General features: G+C 42.9%; 1 protein-coding gene across 1 annotated transcript in view; it reads right to left on the bottom strand.

Moving 5' to 3' along the window:
• Positions 1 to 271: 271 nt before the first annotated feature.
• Positions 272 to 18,354, bottom strand: part of LOC133488514 (protein unc-13 homolog A-like) — a 39,613-nt gene continuing 21,530 nt past the window's right edge. The window contains exons 31-42 of the mRNA XM_061796455.1: positions 18,261 to 18,338; positions 15,412 to 15,489; positions 15,228 to 15,316; positions 12,620 to 12,763; positions 12,405 to 12,528; positions 10,867 to 10,923; positions 10,698 to 10,778; positions 10,475 to 10,622; positions 9,694 to 9,750; positions 9,500 to 9,586; positions 9,263 to 9,419; positions 272 to 8,787 (exon numbers count right to left, since the gene is read on the bottom strand). Of these exons, the coding sequence (XP_061652439.1) occupies positions 8,499 to 8,787; positions 9,263 to 9,419; positions 9,500 to 9,586; positions 9,694 to 9,750; positions 10,475 to 10,622; positions 10,698 to 10,778; positions 10,867 to 10,923; positions 12,405 to 12,528; positions 12,620 to 12,763; positions 15,228 to 15,316; positions 15,412 to 15,489; positions 18,261 to 18,338 (1,389 nt within the window). The 3' untranslated portion in view covers positions 272 to 8,498. The remainder of the gene's footprint in view (positions 8,788 to 9,262; positions 9,420 to 9,499; positions 9,587 to 9,693; positions 9,751 to 10,474; positions 10,623 to 10,697; positions 10,779 to 10,866; positions 10,924 to 12,404; positions 12,529 to 12,619; positions 12,764 to 15,227; positions 15,317 to 15,411; positions 15,490 to 18,260; positions 18,339 to 18,354) is intronic.

The following is an 18,354-nucleotide window of genomic DNA, read 5'->3' as shown; positions in this document are numbered from 1 at the left end:
GAAGATGTAAATAGGGAGATGTAAATTTGATTATAATTATAATTTTAAATTGGGTCCAACGTGTGAGTTTTCCTCAACTTATATTGCTTGTTCGGAAAAATCTACGCATTTTCGCAGACTTGTTTGCTCAACATGTTTTTTCAGCATACGTCTCATCTGTTGTCTGCCTGTGCACATGTACTGAATAAGTTTCCCTTTACATTCACGGCTCTGCAAGATTGCTTTATGATCCATGAAGAGGGGGAAAAAAAACCACACCAAAAGAGTCCGATCGTGACACAAATGTCCTTTTAATAGGAAGCAGATCAGTCAGGCTCCATTCCAGTTCCGGAACAATCGATTATGATAGGAAACCAATTAGAAACATCCTCAGTAGAAAATAATCCTCTCATGCGAATTCTGTGTTCACACTACATTCATATTGGTTACAGATGACATATTCACAAGCCTCTTTGAAAAACAAACACGTGGGTGATTGGTTGTTACACGGCAAAGAATACAGTTTTTGATAAACAAATGGAGAAAAGGAAAATGATCCAGAAAGGAGACAAGTGCTGGCACATTAAATTCCCGTCATGCATTTGTGTTTTCTATTCACAGGGGCGGTCATGTCATGTCTGCGTGCACGCATGCATGTGTGTCATCTGACATGGCCCTTTGTGCTTGAGCAGAGATTTTTGGTGGTTTACAGTTTATGGCATGACGCGGGTGCTGAAGCCCTCGGTTTATCTTTCTGTACAGATTGCAACTAGAAGTCATTCTTTGAATTGTTTTAAAAGCCCTGGCATAGATGACGACACAGAAAGACGATGTGTTTGTGTATGCAAAATTGAAATCGGACACCGATTATGGGTTTCCCAAACTTGGGGTTGGGACCCAAAATGGGTCCCGGGGCAATTCTTGATTTTATTGCTTATCAAGCAGGAAAATGGCTTTTTATCTGTTTATTGTGGTCCTTATTGCTGGTTTATGTACAGTAAATATAGATTTTTGCGATACGGTGTTAAACTGTTTTTCACCATTTCTGTTTTTCTTTTTTTGGGGGCGTGGCTAAAATAGGGCCGCGTGACGCACTTCGGCTCGGGCATGAGTCGCTCCTCCGCCACTATATACCTGTAAGAACTTGAGCTTCTTTGATTGATCGCATCAGCAGTTATCAGGCACAATTATAATTACTAGCTACAGTTTCCCGACACCCTGAAAATGCGTCTTCCCTTTGTTTAGTCCACTTTCGTGGCCACTTTAGAGCGCCTTGTTGTCGGTGCACGGAAAAGCCCCTTGACAACCCGGTGGGATATATTCCAGCCAACGGGGGGCATTAAGTGCATCTATTTTTGCGGCTCAAACATGTAGGGATTTGTAGTCATGAGAAAGATGCTAGACGAAGTATCATCCATTTTCCAGGTTGTTGTAGTGGTATCTGATTGACAGTTGGGTGTGGTTTCAGCGCAATCTGTGGACACGCCCATAGAGTTTGAGAACAAAGACCACAGCTTGATTTTTCAGGAAGACTCATTTGAAATACTATTTTTTTTAAATAATTCAAAACACTTTTCACTGAGGTGAAATATTGTTTACTTTACAGGGACTTTAAATGTTTGGGTTAAGGTAGTTTATTTTCCATTTTTTTTCCTATTCAAATAATTTATATATATATATATATATATATATATATTTTTTTTTTTAAATAATTCTGTCCTGTTGTTTCAGGTACCTGTGTTCAGCTACATTATTATTCAAGTTTAAATGTATTTAACTTACAGACTTTGTTTTCATAATTTATGAGTTAATTTTATTTACAAATATTTTTAGTTGCAATTTATAGTTGTTCTAATTTCGTTCTGTAGCTAAAAAAATAAATTTAGGGAAACCCTGTATACAGAAAACGACAAAGATGAATCTCTTGCAGATGAATAACATTAATCATTATTGTATTGAGTAGAGACAACGTGTGACGGGCCAGCAGTGTTTGGTCACAGTCAATGACATCATCGGACCACACAAAGGACGATGTGGACAACGGTGGCGGACGTCAGCCAACCTTTTGTTTTTTTTCCAGTGAACATAAATGATTTAATCATAAATGCATGGCGGCGACTCCAATGGCTTCAATTCTTTCAAATAAAAATCAAATAAGAGCTCCGGTTTGTGCAAATTGGGTCCCCCTCAAGGGAAATAGTCGTTTAAGGACACAAACACATTTCTTCTTAAACATGTTTATACAAAAACAGATGGCAGTGAAAAGTAAAAATGATGGAGATGAGATTTGATATTACGCTTGGTTCTCGTGTGGACTGATTGACGGTGCATTCATATTGCTCACAATCTCAGAACCTCTTTTGTGCACATACAAACTTGACTGCACAGCGGGCATGTTTTTATGGCAGAGTAAGGGGTGGGGAGGGAGGGAGGTCTTGTAAGCCCTTTTCGAAGTACCGTGTTACCTTGACGTACGCGTTTAATTCTGCGCGTGATCACGCTTGTAACGCAAAACACTCTCGTCTCAAACTGACTATCCCCATTGAAATGAATGGAAATGCCATTAATCTGTTCCAGCCCCCCCAAAAACCTTGCACAAATAAGAAAAATAGCACTGTACAGTATTGTACCGTATAAAAACATACAGTAATAACATGATAAAATATAATTTAAATAAATCAACTGTTTTTTTTCCTCAATTGCTACATTTGTTTTCACTTTGGTTTCAGCTTCATTCACTGATCTTAATCTTCTTCAGCCTGAATTTAATCACAAATAGCCTAATTGCCTGAATCATTTTTAATTTACTGTTACAATATCAATAAAAAATCCCAATGTTGCATTTTTTTCTTATGTCTGTGTAGATTCTTCTCAGCCAGGTCACGGGAATCTGCAAAGGTTGAATCGAGGCAACTTTTTGTTCCTTGAATGAGTTTTTTTTTTTTCTGAGAACATATATGACTTAAGCAACAGTGCAATTAGGTTAACAATATGGTAGAAGTATAATGTTCGTACTGCTTTGCCAAGTCCACTACAAATGCTCCTCGCTAATGTTTTTCATTGCATTTCAAGCTTTAATTCAATGGACATCATTTGCTTCTTCTTCCCAGAACTAAAAAATACCTGAACGAACAAAAAAAAAAAGGAAAATGTGAGCACAAAACAAGATTCTCTTTGAGAAAGCCACGTGAACTGATGGTGGCTGGATGTTGTTGAGTTTGCTGTTACCAAATAGGAGTGGCTGAAGCGCAAAAAAAAAAAAAAAAAACATTTTTTAAATCTAATAAAACAAAAGAAATCCGCCAAGCGACTGCTTGGATCTCGAAAAACTGTGAAATAGGGTAACTCGTAAGTCAAGGTACGACTGTACAGTTGATGTGCTCCGCGTTGTGTTTTACATCACATGATGGACTGCAACATGGACATGGAGTCAAATCCCAAAGGAAACTTGTGTTACATGAAACATCCTCACGCCGGGCGAATGTTGGAGGTGAGTGGTTGCCATGGTTACAGCGGGAGAATCACAGTTTCGGTAGGAGGGGTCAACATGCAGGACGTTAGTTAACGACGACACGGGACACACGACAGGTGAGGACGGACTTAGTGGACACTGATCTCAGGTCAGTGGTGTTCTCTTCAAAATATACCAGGGGTGTCCAAAGTGTGGCTTGCGGGCCATATTTCGCATAGTCTTCAAATAAAATGAAACATTATTAATTATCCCCAAATTAAACAACCAAGTAAATCCTATATCTTTCTATTACTGAAAATATGTCTGTGAGCGAGATGGTCTTCCAAATTTTATGACATCACAATTCTGCTCATTTCCAGATAAACACCCCCACACAGTTTCTCTGCCCATGACTTGGAAGTTAGGCTGGGTGAAGATTTACTACTTTCAAGAGACTACACTGTCTGAAACACTATCAGGTCAAAGCCAAAAGGTAAGAAGAGCTGCATTGAGTTTTGTTGGACGCACAGATTATTTGGGGATGTATCGGCTGCATGCGCCACATGCACGGATCCGCACATTAGTTGTCAAACGTATGAAATTCATGAAGTGCTGCCTCCATGAGTGAAAATACCTTTTTTGGGCTTATAATGGCTGTCCCTTCCACAAGAAGAAACCACTTGCATTGTTCAGTCCCTTAGCTCAGCCCCGGTCGTTATAGTAACGAATAGCGATGGGCGATAGTGGCCTTATTTCAAGGTCTCGCGTACTCGTGAAGGCTGCCTATACTAAAGGCAAATAAAAAGTCCTGCACTGCGGCAGTTTGACACATTGGTGAGTCATCATGTGCGTCAAAGAGTAAGAAAGGTCTTTGTTCACAATTATATGTTATTGTGTTCATTGAAATTTTACGGGTGGAATTTACCCGGAGTTATTGTTTGTGTGTTTAAATCAGGCACTCTTCGCACTTTTCAAGGGAAACAACATTCAGGCCGGCCACGTTTTCTGCCCCATTTCATCCATAGCTGTCATCCTGTCACAGGCTTGGTTACTCTGGCATCCGAACAAGTGAATAACGTAGCTAATGTTAATTTATATCTGCAATCGTTAGCTACGCAGAGTTCTTTTTTTCTACTAGAGTACAAGAGTACTTCTACAAGTGACGTTGTAGCACTCAGAGAGAGGGGGAAAACAAAAAATGTCCAGAAAATCAGTTAAATACCTGACTGAGAAGGAAATACAAGAACTTCTGTTCAGGGAAACCAATAATGAAGATGTTGATCATGTGGAAGAAGAAGGGATGTATGACAGACAAGTAGAATGCCATGAAGAGAGGTGACACACAAATGAAGAGGATGCAGTATATGCAGGCTTTGGCAATGGCACTCATCAAGCCATGGGCAGAGCAGAGGCTCCCCTCTTCAAGTGTGTCACGTCAGCTCCGAATCCTCATCTGCACCGTGTGCAACATCCCTGCAGCTGGCACTCCTGCGGGTGAGGTTGGACCAGTGGCAGCAGAAAGCGGAGGTCCCTTAGCGAGGTGTGCTGACTGCCCCACAGACTCGGACAGGAAGACACGACGCAGGTGTCATGTCTGCCGTCGACCAGTGTGTCCTCGCCATTACTACCCTGCCTGTACCGACTGCATGTAAGGCATAAGGGAAGTTTAAGTTGTCGCAGAATTGGCGTGTAATCCTTCATTTGTATAATGGCTATGAATAAACATCACTTAATGGTAAATTCCAAGGAAATTCATATAGTCAAAATAATGTGGTTATTTTTCGCCTCTCAAAAAAAATGCCATTTTTTTTGTCTCTCTCTCCCACAGTTGTCAGTGATGCAGGAAGACTGTGCCTTCACCAGACAAGGCTCACATGTCCCAGGAATGGGTGGACCGAAGAATAAGTTCGCAGCTCCATTTTTGTTTTTTCTTCGGAAATTTCTCGTTAAGGATTACCTCATTTTTCAATAATTTTGCTGCCTTTTGAAAGGGTCCCCCATGGTACCTTTTTTACAATTTTGTGTGATATTGTATATTGGGAAATTAAAGAGGAGTACTCCAATTTGGCATACAGTGTTGTACTTTTGCATAAATTGATGAAAAGTGTATTTTATCTGGGATATTATATCGGGTAAAATCTATCCGACGTTAGTGATGGTGTGACTAATTTTAACGTTAGTGTTCTCTGTTGTTGTTGTTTGTTTGTTATTTATTATTTGGGCGAATTGGGATCGTTAGATGAGTTGCGTGTGTCTGTGTGTATGCGTTTTAAATGACGCTATGATGACAAAGCATTAATTTTTTATGCATGTTTCTTCGTTATGTTTTTTTGGGTTACAACTAAAAACAAAGATTTATTTCATCAAAATATGCAGATATGATTATATTTTGTGTGTGAAATTGAACATTGCCTGCCAAAGTGTTATTTGAAATCCTCCACTCACATTCGGAGGTGAACCTGCAGCGTGCATTTCCCTGCACGTGCAAGTGTGTGTGTGTGCGCGCTCACGTGCGTGCAGGATTGTGTGTGCGTGTGTTGCTGGAGCGAAGATCAAAGGATGCCACACACGCTTGTTACTGCTTTGAATCTATTGGTCGGGATTGCTTCTTTTTTTAATTTATGCCTTCTCATTTGTTGAGAGCCTTTCAGGGTGTTTCTCATCACTTTGGTGAGCTCATTTTCAAACTTAAAGCCATGGAGAGAAGATGCCCAGCAAAAGTGGCTCGTGCTCTACTGCAGGACGAGGAAGAGGAAGCTTTCCTATCCGAAATTTCTTCAGGGAACTCAGAGGACCTATTGGATGAAGAATTCTCCTTGGAACATTGAAGCTCAGAGAAGTAGGATGATGATGATGATGATGATGAGGAGGAGGAGGAGGAGGACAACAGAAAGGAGCAGGAGGAGATGGGGGTCAGCACATGACGCTCTAAAAAAAAAAAAAGGGAAAATCCTGTGTTCTCCCACGAATGAGCTGTCCTTGCACTTTGTCCCCCCTCCTTCCCGACGCCTGGCCCAACGCACTACGCGATTGCCAGGATCAGCCGCCCCGAGACGGCATTCAATCTTTTTTTTTTCTCAACAAGGACGTCATGCAGCGAATATTGCTCATGACAAACCTGCAAGGCCGGAGGTCAGTAGTTGGCTGGACAAATATGAATGAGGAGGAGCTGCGAGGTTACCTGAGGCTGCTGATCCTGGCAGGCCCATTCAAATCCAAGAACGGAGCACCACTAAGCCTGTGGGGGAAGGACACTGGACGGCCACTTTTCAGGACAACAATGTCCCATAAATGATTTTGTCAAATCAACCGCGCCCTGCAGTTTGATGACAAACTCTCCAGGCCATCGACGCCACAAGCTATCTCCAATCCTGGATGTATGGACCACATGGAACGAGTTGATACCCAAAATGTTTAACCCGGGGAGGGATGTCTGCGGTGATGAGCAGCTGGTCCCTTTGAGGGGGCGCTGCGCATTCAAGCAATACAGTGTTCCCTCGCCACTTCGCGCTTCACGTTTTGCGGCTTCAGTGCTTCGCGGGTTTTTCCAAAATATTCTTAAAAAAGCAAAAACAAAAAACAGCCATATCGGCAGCCATATTGCGGAAAGATGCGTTGTTTCATGTTGATGCGCACGAGAGAAGGTTTCCCTGCATGCCAAACAAAGAGATGAGTTGACTCAGAGGCTTTGTACATGCCTGTACTGTACGGGCACTCATACAAGGCGCGTGATTGGTTCCCGGCACGACATCGATCAATGAGAGTACGAATGGCTTTAACCCGTGAGCTGATTGGCTGCGCATCATCGCAGCCTCACCCAGCATCTTCCCTTGTTGTGTCTCGCCAGTCTCGCCCATGCTACCGAGCAAACAGGTCTGCGGATGCCGCAGTCAACATGGGACTGCACTTCATCCTAGAACACCTCAACGGCGCGGGGACCTACGTGAGGATCCTGTTTGTGTACTTCAGCTCTGCGCTCAACACCATCATCCCCGAACTCCTCTCCAGCAGAGACAAATTCCTTGTGCGTTTTTGACATACTGGGCAAATACAGATTATTCTGATTCCGAGATGGCAGAAGATACATAAGTAACCTGTGTGTCCACGTTTTGACATTTTTATTTGGTGGTGAGCATTCTCATCTAATATAAATGATGTGCCTTGGCTCGATAAAGCTTTGGGAAACACTGTATTAGTGTGTGATGTGACATACAGTAAGTGATCATAATGTTAATACTAATAATATGTGGTTGGTATGGAAAGCTGTTTTAAGCATTTATTTTGCTCTAGTAGAACAACTGTGTCTTACTACTAAAAAATTTTTTCCACTTGTAGTGCCATTTTTGGCCTACTAGTATGCAATTCCTCGTGGACCCTACTAGTAGCACCAAAAAGGCCACTAGTAGTTTTGCCTCACTAGTAACATGTAGTTGGAGTACACTAGTGGAAGGCAAAAAAAACATTACTAGTAAGAGACAGTCATTTTATTAGTGCGCCCTAGTCATTGTACTAGTGTGCTGAATTGTCTTACTTGTGAGGAAAAAGACTAGTACACTAGTACATGGAACGTAAGCTGGATATCAAGGATGTCGAATAAATGCTCAAAAGGCTTCCCAAAGGTCGGTCATTTTTATGTTTCTCTGTTGATGGATAATGTTTGGACACCCCTGTTATAATACGAAGCTGATCTTAGATCTGTGCCCGAGCTCCACTTGACACGAAACGAGCAGACGTGGAGGAAGAATGCACGTACACACAGAGAGACTTAGCGTAGCGACGCTCTCCTGAATATACAGGGAGGCAAAAGTGCAAAAGTGGTCATCCTCCAACTATTCACGTGTCTCGTCATTATTTCACATCTAAGTGTTGGCTGTAGAAAAGGTGAGATGCTAGTGTAATGTGTAGTTAACCTGAAACTAAGAGTCAAAATGTGTCCAAACGAAATAAACTTGTATAAAGATATTCTGCCTTCGATGTTGCCAAAATGTAGGCGAAGGAATTTACAGTGGAGCGTTTGCAGATGTGTGTGCTTGTGTACCGCACGTGGTGGACCCCCGCCCGCTTCTCTTCAGCTGCGGCCCTCCTCGGCCGAGCGCTGGTCCGACTTGAGCTTGACGAATTCTTTGGCCACGTCGTCATTGTTGCGCTGCGACAGGATGCGCAGCACCGTCAGGCCCGTCTCATCCATGTGGACGCGGCGGCCCAGCGGCAGCCAGCAGGTGACGCTGCCCTTGTTGGCGATGTCCTTCACCTGCAGCAAGGCCATGCCCACCGTGCGGTCCTCGCGGGCGAAACAGTAGTCCTTCACGCACACTTGCAGCTCGTAACTCTCTGGACCCACCTCGGTGCCCAGTGAGCTGGAAACGAGAAGAAAAACATCCATAATTAGGCCAGACCGATTAATTGGCCGGCCAATTTTTCTCTCTGTTGTAAAAACAAATACTAAAGGACAAAGTATTGAATTGCAAAATCGACACCCAGCCCAAAAATTTATAATTGCCTATAGATGCCAGAAGATGGTAGCAAAGCAGTACTTTTCTATAAAACAGGGCTATGACTTGACTAAATGAAGCTTTCTCCTCTTCAACATAGTTCCTTAGCACCAAGATGCCACCGGATGGCGCCAAAGCATTACAAAAAAAAAAAATAATAAATAAAAAAAAAAAAACAGTCCAAAACTGGGCTTTGGAATAAGCACAAGAACAGTATCACTATGAGTTTTTCAGCGAATAACGGAGGATAAGTTAGAGAGATTGGATTCGCTATTCGCAAAGCTCTCCTAAGAAAAGAACAAGGCCATGCCACATTTTTTGCCATCAAGCAGATACTCACTACTGGAAGCTCTCATTGAATTTAGGGGACCAGCTGTTGTTCTTGGATTTGGTTGCAAACTTCCTTTTTTTGTCACTGAGGTGAGGGCCAATGATGTAGACCTCCACGAAAGGACGGAAACCCTGCGCCCTCCACTTCAGGTCGTTAGCAGCGACCACTGGAGGAAGAACATCAATTACAGCAGGGCCACAATAGAGGAACGATTTTCATCTAAAAACACGACAAGCTGCTGTTTACCTTTGATGCTGATCTTGTGCTCGCCGTTAGGCTGAGGTAGAATGTCCACGTGCATGACCACTTCGCCAACTGCATCCACCCCCGATGCTGCAAAGACACAATCAGATGTCCTTTCAAGAGTCTTTCCATTTTAGACAAAGTGTGCACAATTCACAATGGCATTCAATTTCAGGGAATAGGGCAGTGGGGCATACGTTTCTCTGGCGGCGTGTCTTCATTTGCCGTGCAGCGGATCCCTTTGCCTCCATGGACTGAGAGGACACAGTTGAAGGCCAGACAAATGTTTGTTAGGGGGACAAGAAAATATTAAAGCTGCAAGGCAAATTTGTGTGTAAAGTGGTGTTTCCTATTCAGTTGCTTTTCCTCATTAGGGTCACGGGTGAGCTGGAGTCTATCTCAGCTATCATTGGGTGACACACGCACGCACGACTCATCGCCAGCCAATAGCAGGGCACAAATAGACAAACAACCATTCCCACATCACACCTTTGGAAAATGTAGAGTCTTCAGTTAACCAAATGGATGCATTTTTTTTTCAAATGTGGGATGTACCCGGAGAAATCCCATACAAGCACGGCGAGAACATACAAAGTCCACAAGGGAGGGCCTGAGCTGAGATTCAAACCTGTAACTTCTCGACTGTGAGGCAGACATGCCAAACACAAACAGTCTTGCCCTAAGTGTTTCCTATACACAGGAAATGCAAAAGTATCCTTGACTGAAAGAAAAATGTACTTTACTTTGATTTTCTGCTGTTATTAACCCATCTGTGAAAACCAGCACCAAGTGTCTTATAGTGAAAGCAGCAGTGCTAATAGCTCACTAACATTACCTCATACACAGCATGGGAGTTATTCTTTTTAATCCCATAACCCTAATTAATTGCATTAACTGAAGCAGCGGTGCCCTTTGAACGTATAGTTATGTCATAGATGTGTGAGTTCAGTGTACAGTATCTGACTCTGTGTGTTGTACCCTGAGCATGCTGGGAAAGGACAAACTTCCTTATGAGTTTATCCGTGGCCTGTGTATACAGTGACAAGGCGTAACGCAGAGATGCAAGGTCTGGACTCTTCTCCAAGAAGGTTTTCTTCAGGCCCACGCCACCGGCATGGAAGTATTGCTGTGAAATAGAAAGAGAACATATTTTCAGCCTTTATGTTTTGGAATTATCAGTTAGTTGTACAAACTACTGTACCTTAATGGTGTCTAATGCCAGCTCTATGACTGCACACTGTTTGGGAGTTAGAGCTTTGGCCTCTTCTCGGCCCATGTGCTCCTGCAAGAAGACAAGCGTTACAGCGCTTCAACTGTTGGCTGCTTTGTTGCACTCATCGTGTGCTCTGGATGTACTGTAACTTTATTACCTTGAGCTTTGACAGTTGGCCTAATTCCTTCGCAGCATTGAAGATCATCTGAGTGCCCTGGGAAGAAAAGGCAGACAAACGAGAGGTGAATTTACACTTGAAAACACAGGATGAATGAAGGAAGTTTTTTTTCCTCAGACAGCACGCACTGTACACACATAGAGCAATGATAGCCTTCCAGTGCCAAGGGAACAGTAGGAGGGGGGTTCAACTGCCTTGCTTAAGGGTAACTCGATGTGAGTAAAGAGAGGAATAATGTGGGAATCTAACCCGTGACCACTTCGTCACAAGCATTTGTTCCTATTCACTTCTCTACGTGAAGCAGAAGGGATATAACTTTGGAAACAGAGTGCTGGGAGCTGTGTGTTGTAGTGGCATGCTGCTGCACCATTGGTCAGATTTTCACACTGTGCACTGTGCTGATCCTCATAGACGTTATATTCAGACAGAGTGTATGTGACAACAGTCTATAAATGTTAGCATGCTTAGAGGCAGAAATGTGTTAAGTTTACTTACAATAGCCTATTGGAAGAATAGAGGAGGTTTGGAATGATGGCGAGACAGTATCAAATTAGTTTTTGGAGATATATATGAGAAGTAAGTACAGTGGAACCTCTAAAGTAAAAGCAGCAAAAGTTGAACAACTTGGAGTTTAACCAAAATTGTCTGGAATATGTCTCAAATTCAGACAAAACCATAAACGTGTGATATCATGTAAGAAGTCAGCAAATCTTGTGACATAAAAAAAATCTCCCAAACACATGTGGGGAAAATGTGTTAGGGTCCGATGAAACCTCGGTTGAACTTTTGGGCCATAATTCCAAAGGTATTTATGTCGCAAACACAACACTGCTCATTCCCAAAAAACACAATGCCTACAGTGAAGCACGGTGGTGGCAGCATTATATTTTGGGGCTGTTTCTCTTTCATCTGGAACTGGGCTCCTAGACAAGGTGGAGGGAATTATGAACAGTTCCAAAACCTGTCAAGTTAAGGCTTCTGCTAGAAAGCTAAACAATGTCATAAAAGCCTACTAGAACATCTCAACTTAATCAGAGGCACTCTAAATTGGGGCAGGTGTGTGCTGACTTTGAATTTAATTGGGTAATTTTGAACACAGCCACATCACAGTTATAAGAAGGTGTGCACACCTCTGCAACCACATTATTTCCATTGTTTATTTGTACTTCCCCTCTTCAATTGAGTTGTACAGGGCATTATTCACAATGGTGGAAAAAGTTTCAAGATGATTTATCTCTGTCTCCTTTTTTTATATCACAAAACCAGCCATTTGAACAGGGGTGTGTAGACTTTACATCTGCTTTAGGTCATACAACACTAAATTCAGCAATATCTATAAAAACGGCACTAGATGACATCAACACTCTGCAAACCTTATGTTCGCTTTCTATTCGTGGCTAATGGAGGAAAATGTTTTGAAATGATAACCGCTTGGTTCCAATTCGTCACAGAGTGGATTGTGTTTGACTTCGGAAGTTCCGCTGTTGAGAAGTACAGAGGTGATGGATCACACACACCGTCTGGTCAGTAAGTGTTGGAAGCACAATGGTTTTCTCCATGGTGTTCATCACCAGTTTCCACAGCTCCTTCAGCACTCTCTTCAAAACGGTCTTCTCGCAGATTTTAGCAAACAGCGACAGGCTAAAGCGTAAAAGAACTTCCTGTTAGGATTTCAATGCCATGAAAAGATTCTCTGACAAAAGTTTTAACTTTGACACCCAGTGCGACTCACTTGCTGTCCAGAAAGTCCATGATGGGTTGCAGAACATTGTCTGCTTCCTGAACTACGCTGCCATTGGCTGGCACAGTCTGACCTTTGACCTGGGCCAGGATATCCCCCATCTGTCTGACGTTGTCCTCAATTTGGGGCTGGAAACTGCAGCGAACAAAGAACACATTGATATCAACTCTTAGGGCCAGGCGAGCTGCAGCTGTTGAGAATCAACAGAGGTGGCAAAAGTGCTCACAAAACTACTCACACTCTGTACTTATTAATATCATTAAGCGGTAGTAGCAGGGAAGTTTGTTGCGTTGATTTTTTTCCAACTTAAGACTGACTGACTTCTTTTCCTTTCGGCTTGTCCCTTTAGGGGTCGCCACAGCGCGTCCTCCTTTTCCATGTAAGCCTATCTCCTGCATCCTCTCGAACACCAACTGCCCTCATGTCTTCCCTCACAACATCCATCAACCTACTCTTTGGTCTTCCTCGAGCTCTCTTGCCTGGCAGCTCCATCCTCATCATCCTTCTACCAATATACTCACTATTTCTCCTTTGGACGTGTCAAAACCATCGAAGTCTGCTCTCTCTAACTTTGTCTCCAAAACATCGAACCTTGGCTGTCCCTCTGATGAGCTCATTTCTAATTTTATCCAACCTGGTCACTCCGAGAGCGAAGCTCAACATCTTCATTTCCGCCACCTGCAGCTCTGCTTCCTGTTGTCTCTTCAGTGTCACTTTCTCTAATCCGTACATCATGGCTGGCCTCACCACTGTTTTATAAACTTTGCCCTTCATCCTAGCAGAGACTCTTCTGTCACATGACACACCTGACACCTTCCTACACCCGTTCCAACCTGTTTGGACCCGTTCCTTCACTTCCTGACCACACTCACCATTGCTCTGGACGGTTGACCCCAAGTATTTAAAGTCCTCCACCCCCCTTGCTGTCTTTTCTCCCTGTAGCCTCACTCTTCCCCCACCACCCCTCTCATTCATGCACATATATTCTGTCTTACTTCGGCTAATCTTCCTTCCTCTGCTTTCCAGTGCATGCCTCCATCTTTCTAACTGTTCCTCCACATGCTCCCTGCTTTCACTGCAGATCACAATGTCATCTGCAAACATCATGGTCCACGGGGATTCCAGTCTAACCTCATCTGTCAGCCTATCCATCACCACTGCAAACAGGAAGAGGCTCAGGGCTGATCCCTGATGCAGTCACACCTACAGCACACCTCACCGCTGTTCTGCTGCCCTCGTACATGTCCTGTATTTTTCTAACATACTTCCCTGCCACTCCAGACTTCCGCATGCAGTACCACAGCTCCTCTCTGGGAACTCTGTCATAGGCTTTCTCTAGATCTACAAAGACACAATGTAGCTCCTTCTGACCTTGTCTGTACTTTTCCATCAACACCCTCAAGGCAAATAATGCATCTGTGGTACTCTTTCTAGGAATGAAACCATACTGTTGCTCGCAAATACTCACTTCTGCCCTGAATCTAGCTTCCACTACTCTTTCCCATAACTTCATTGTGTGGCTCATCAACTTTATTCCTCTATAGTTCCCACAGCTCTGCACATCACCCTTGTTCTTAAAAATGGGCACCAGCACACTTTTCCTCCATTCCTCAGGCATCTTCTCACGCGCTAGAATTGTGTTGAACAAGCTGGTCAAAAACTCCACAGCCACCTCTCCTAGATGCTTCCATTCCTCCACAGGAATGTCATCAGGACCAACTGCCTTTCCATTTTTCATCCTCTTCAATGCCTTTCTAACTTCCCCCTTACTAATCATTGCCACTTCCTGGTCCACCACACTTGCCTCTTCTACTTTCCCTTCTGATTTCCTGTACTGTGAGGATCCGCCACCAACTCTCCTTCTCTCCTTTCCTGCCAGAAGATACACCAAGTACTCTCCTGCGTGCCTCTCTGATCACCTTGTCTGTAGTGGTCCAGTCTTCTGGAAGGTCCTCCTGTCCACCGAGAGCCTGTCTCACCTCTTCCTGAAAAGCTGCACAACACTCGCCCTGTCTCAGCTTCCACCACATGGATCTCTGCTCTGTCTTCGTCTTCCTAAAATACCTCGCCACCACCACAGTCATCTTACATACCACCATCCTATGCTGTCTAGCCACACTCTCCCCTACCACTACCTTACAGTCGGTAACCTCCTTCAGATTACATCATCTGCACAAGATGTAATCCACCTGCGTGCTTCTACCTCCGCTCTTGTAGGTCACCCTATGTTCCTGCCTCTTCTGGAAAAAAGTGTTCACTACAGCCATGTCCATCCTTTTTGCAAAGTCTACCACCATCTGTACCTCCAAGTTCCTTTCCTGGATGCCGTACTTACCCATCACTTGATTTTTAATTGCAAAAAATGTATTATAGATGAGAAATTATATTAAGTCTTAATCTTTCATTTTTACATGTCATCTGTGAAGGTTGAAAATGTAACAAGCTCATTTTTGACAATATAAGGAGTAGAAAGTAAAGATCGGTTTTCAAATGTAAGGAATAAAAGCAAAAAGTTAAATAAAGTACAGACACCTGAAAATCAAAGGAAGAGGATTACTTTGTTACTTGCCACGACTGAGAATCAATGAGGCACACCAACCTGACAGCAAAGATGCGGCTGAGGTCGTCCATAACGCTGTTAAGTTTGTTTTGCAGTTCTTTCAGGAAGTCACTCGCCTCCAAATTGAGCTAGAAAAATATGAACACAATGAATAAATAGACACTATTCCTATATTATTATCATTATAGAATCAGATGATTATGTGAATCAGGCTGCTTCTCACATCTTTGCCTCCCATTGCCTCAAACATCTTCTCCAGCTGAACTCGGAGCTGCTGGATATTGTTGATGATGATACATGGCTGCGGATGAAAAACAGGGAAAAAAATCATTCCACACACGTTTTGAGTTTCAAACTTATTTTCATCTGCCTGCTGCCAGCATTTGGCTGTAATCAGTCTACTGTAGTCGTCGCTAAAACAGTTGGCGAGGCAGGAAAAGCTGTGGAGTTTTCACTAATTAAATCTTCCTCTGAGGCTCTGGTCGCTCTGGGAGTGCCGCCCGCTTTGCCTCAGCTTATACAACATTCAGCTAATTACACAACCTTAATTCACTTTGAAACACCGCAAAACTGGCCATGTCAATTACTCTCGGGGGGGGGGGGTTGTCTGCTGAAAAGCAATGCAAAATCCTACATGGCTTCAAACTGTAACCGCCATAATCCGTAATCAACTATCAATAAATAATGTTAAATAATACATGTCAATAAATAATCTGAGCAGCCTTATCATTAAAGGCAGAATTTATGATAAAACATTTTACTGGATCTCCCTAGAGCTGTGGTTCTCAAACCTTTTACACAAAGTACCACTTAAGAAAATACTGTACTTCAATCTCCAACTACCACTGTCATGACCAATATTAACATTATTAGCGTAATAGGCCTAAGTGTTCATCCAAAACGAGACAGTTTTATTCCTAAAAAATATTATGTAACATTATGCTCAGTTTGAACTGCACTTAAATATAGTATAATAAAAACAAATGTAGCTTCCTAATTAATAATTTAATTAGAATTCAATTTAATGCCTTGCACATAAAAGTTCAATAAAAGTAAACAGTTATTGAGGATTAAATGCAAATGTCTTGTACTAAAAAGTTAAATACAACTGAACTGTACTGAGGCAGTGATTCTTTTAGGTACCACGACAGGGAACAGACGTACCACACTTAGAATGACTGGACTGTTCAGGTGTAACTAACGTTGTGTCCAGTGAGTGTTAAGGGTTTGAATGGTTTCAGATTTTTTGTAGTCGACTCTAATGCCTAGATCAGACTAAAGGATATTGACCTGATTAGCTATCACGGGCGATTTCTCAGATCGGGCCGGACATGTTTTATCGGGAACGACAAAACTTCTTGTAGTGTGACATAATCCACAACCAACGATTTGGCCCTACGATAGCCTTACGACGCCAAAATGAAAAGTCTAGCATGTTTGATTTTGGGATATCTTCCGTGCAGTGTGATATTTCAACAACAACTCTCCAACAGCGCACCTTGACATCGACCAATAGGATTGCATATTGTGACCGGTGCATCGCCTCCCATGCTTGCTGTTGTCAACATACTTGTTTGCCGTTGTCAACATTTATTCATGCGTATAAACCAATGTTTAACGAAGCTTGAGCGCATGATTCGACAGAACGCCGGCATGTTTACATAATGCATAATGTTCTGCTGCCTACTTCTGAGCTGTATCATATTTCAAAAAACGTGAACATACATAAACCAATCCTTTAATGAACGTCCTCTCCTGAGCACCGGTGACGACCACCACACGTTTGTCATCATTTTGTTCTTTCCCCCCCCCACACAATACAATGGCGTGATCCATTGTTGTTGTCATCACTATGATAACGGGTATATCCGGTCGCGTTGACTGGTGACACATTTTCTGTTTCCGCCTCTCCGACAGTGTTTGATTTGACAAGATAAAGCCCAGTGATCGTAAAAGATGGGACACGGTGGTATCGGAATACATGTGTAGTGTAGCCACTGTCAGACCGAGATAAGGCAAGATTTGATCGCAGTAGTCTGACATAGTGTAATCGTGAGACCAAATTTGTCTTGTAGTCTGATCCAGGCATAACGCGATAATAGCCGAGTCGACTTCGACTAATTTGATGACATCAATGATATTTGTTTTCGGTTGTCGATTTAGTGTGCGCACCTCCGAACACAAGCTCGCTCACTCACTCACTCTCCCTGCCTTCTCAGTTCCACAGGCCCCACTCCCCTACTCATCCATCCAATCACATTCAGATAGCTTCATGGCCTCACAGAGAGTCGGAACTTGTAAAACTAACACCAATTCACGTAACGCAACTACAGGGTTGCTACTCACTACAGTATATAAAAAAAAATTACAGGAGGAGAGAATGCGTTGCAATAATGTATCATAGCAAACCTGCAGTTGTGTTATGTGGATTGTTGCAAGAGTTTTACAAGTTCCTACTGTGTGTGAGACAATGAAGGTGTCTCTTGATTTGTGATTGGATGAGTGAGTTGGGGTGTGGGGAAAGTGGAAGGAAAAAGATTGCGAGCCTGTGTCTGCGAGATGAATGCTGATGGTTGAGAGAAACGTAAGTTGAATGATTTCTTTGGCAAACCTGTTAATTTTTACAATAAAGAGGTTATTGATCGACCACTGCTTGTCTCCATTTCATTGTGTAAGCAGACACTAAATTATATTACCTGTCTTTTCATGGCTACAGGAGGGAGTTTGATGAATTTGTTGACAGCTGACGTGAGGATTTAAGGCTGCTCGTCAGCTAGCGTCAGCGAGCGCCTCTTCAGATGGCCGTGCATAGCACTTGTCCTTTTGTTACATTTGAGGATAGACTTGCATATATAGTAATTTTTAGTAAAGCTACACGCTTGAGGCACCGCTGGTAGTTTGCTCTGTGAACCCACCATCTGTTGAATTTAGCGATGTTTCCATGTTGCCAAAACACATGATTGCCGATTAAGCGCCCGCAAGCTATAACCGTCATTGCGGAGTGGTATAGTTGATGCGCCGACGAGTCGACTAATGGGGTCAACCCCAGTGAGTGTCTGTTTTGACACTTACCACCTTCTCCTTCTTCACATGATTTGGAAATTCCTTCGCTATGATGTCAGCGTAAGACAGCAGGACATTGCCAATGGTCTAAGAGAGAGAAAGA

The sequence above is a fragment of the Phyllopteryx taeniolatus genome, chromosome 14, assembly GCF_024500385.1.
Source record: "Phyllopteryx taeniolatus isolate TA_2022b chromosome 14, UOR_Ptae_1.2, whole genome shotgun sequence".
Classification (NCBI taxonomy): domain Eukaryota; kingdom Metazoa; phylum Chordata; class Actinopteri; order Syngnathiformes; family Syngnathidae; genus Phyllopteryx; species Phyllopteryx taeniolatus.
The sequence above is the reverse complement of the archived record's forward strand: the minus strand, read 5'-3'. Positions and strand labels throughout refer to the sequence as shown.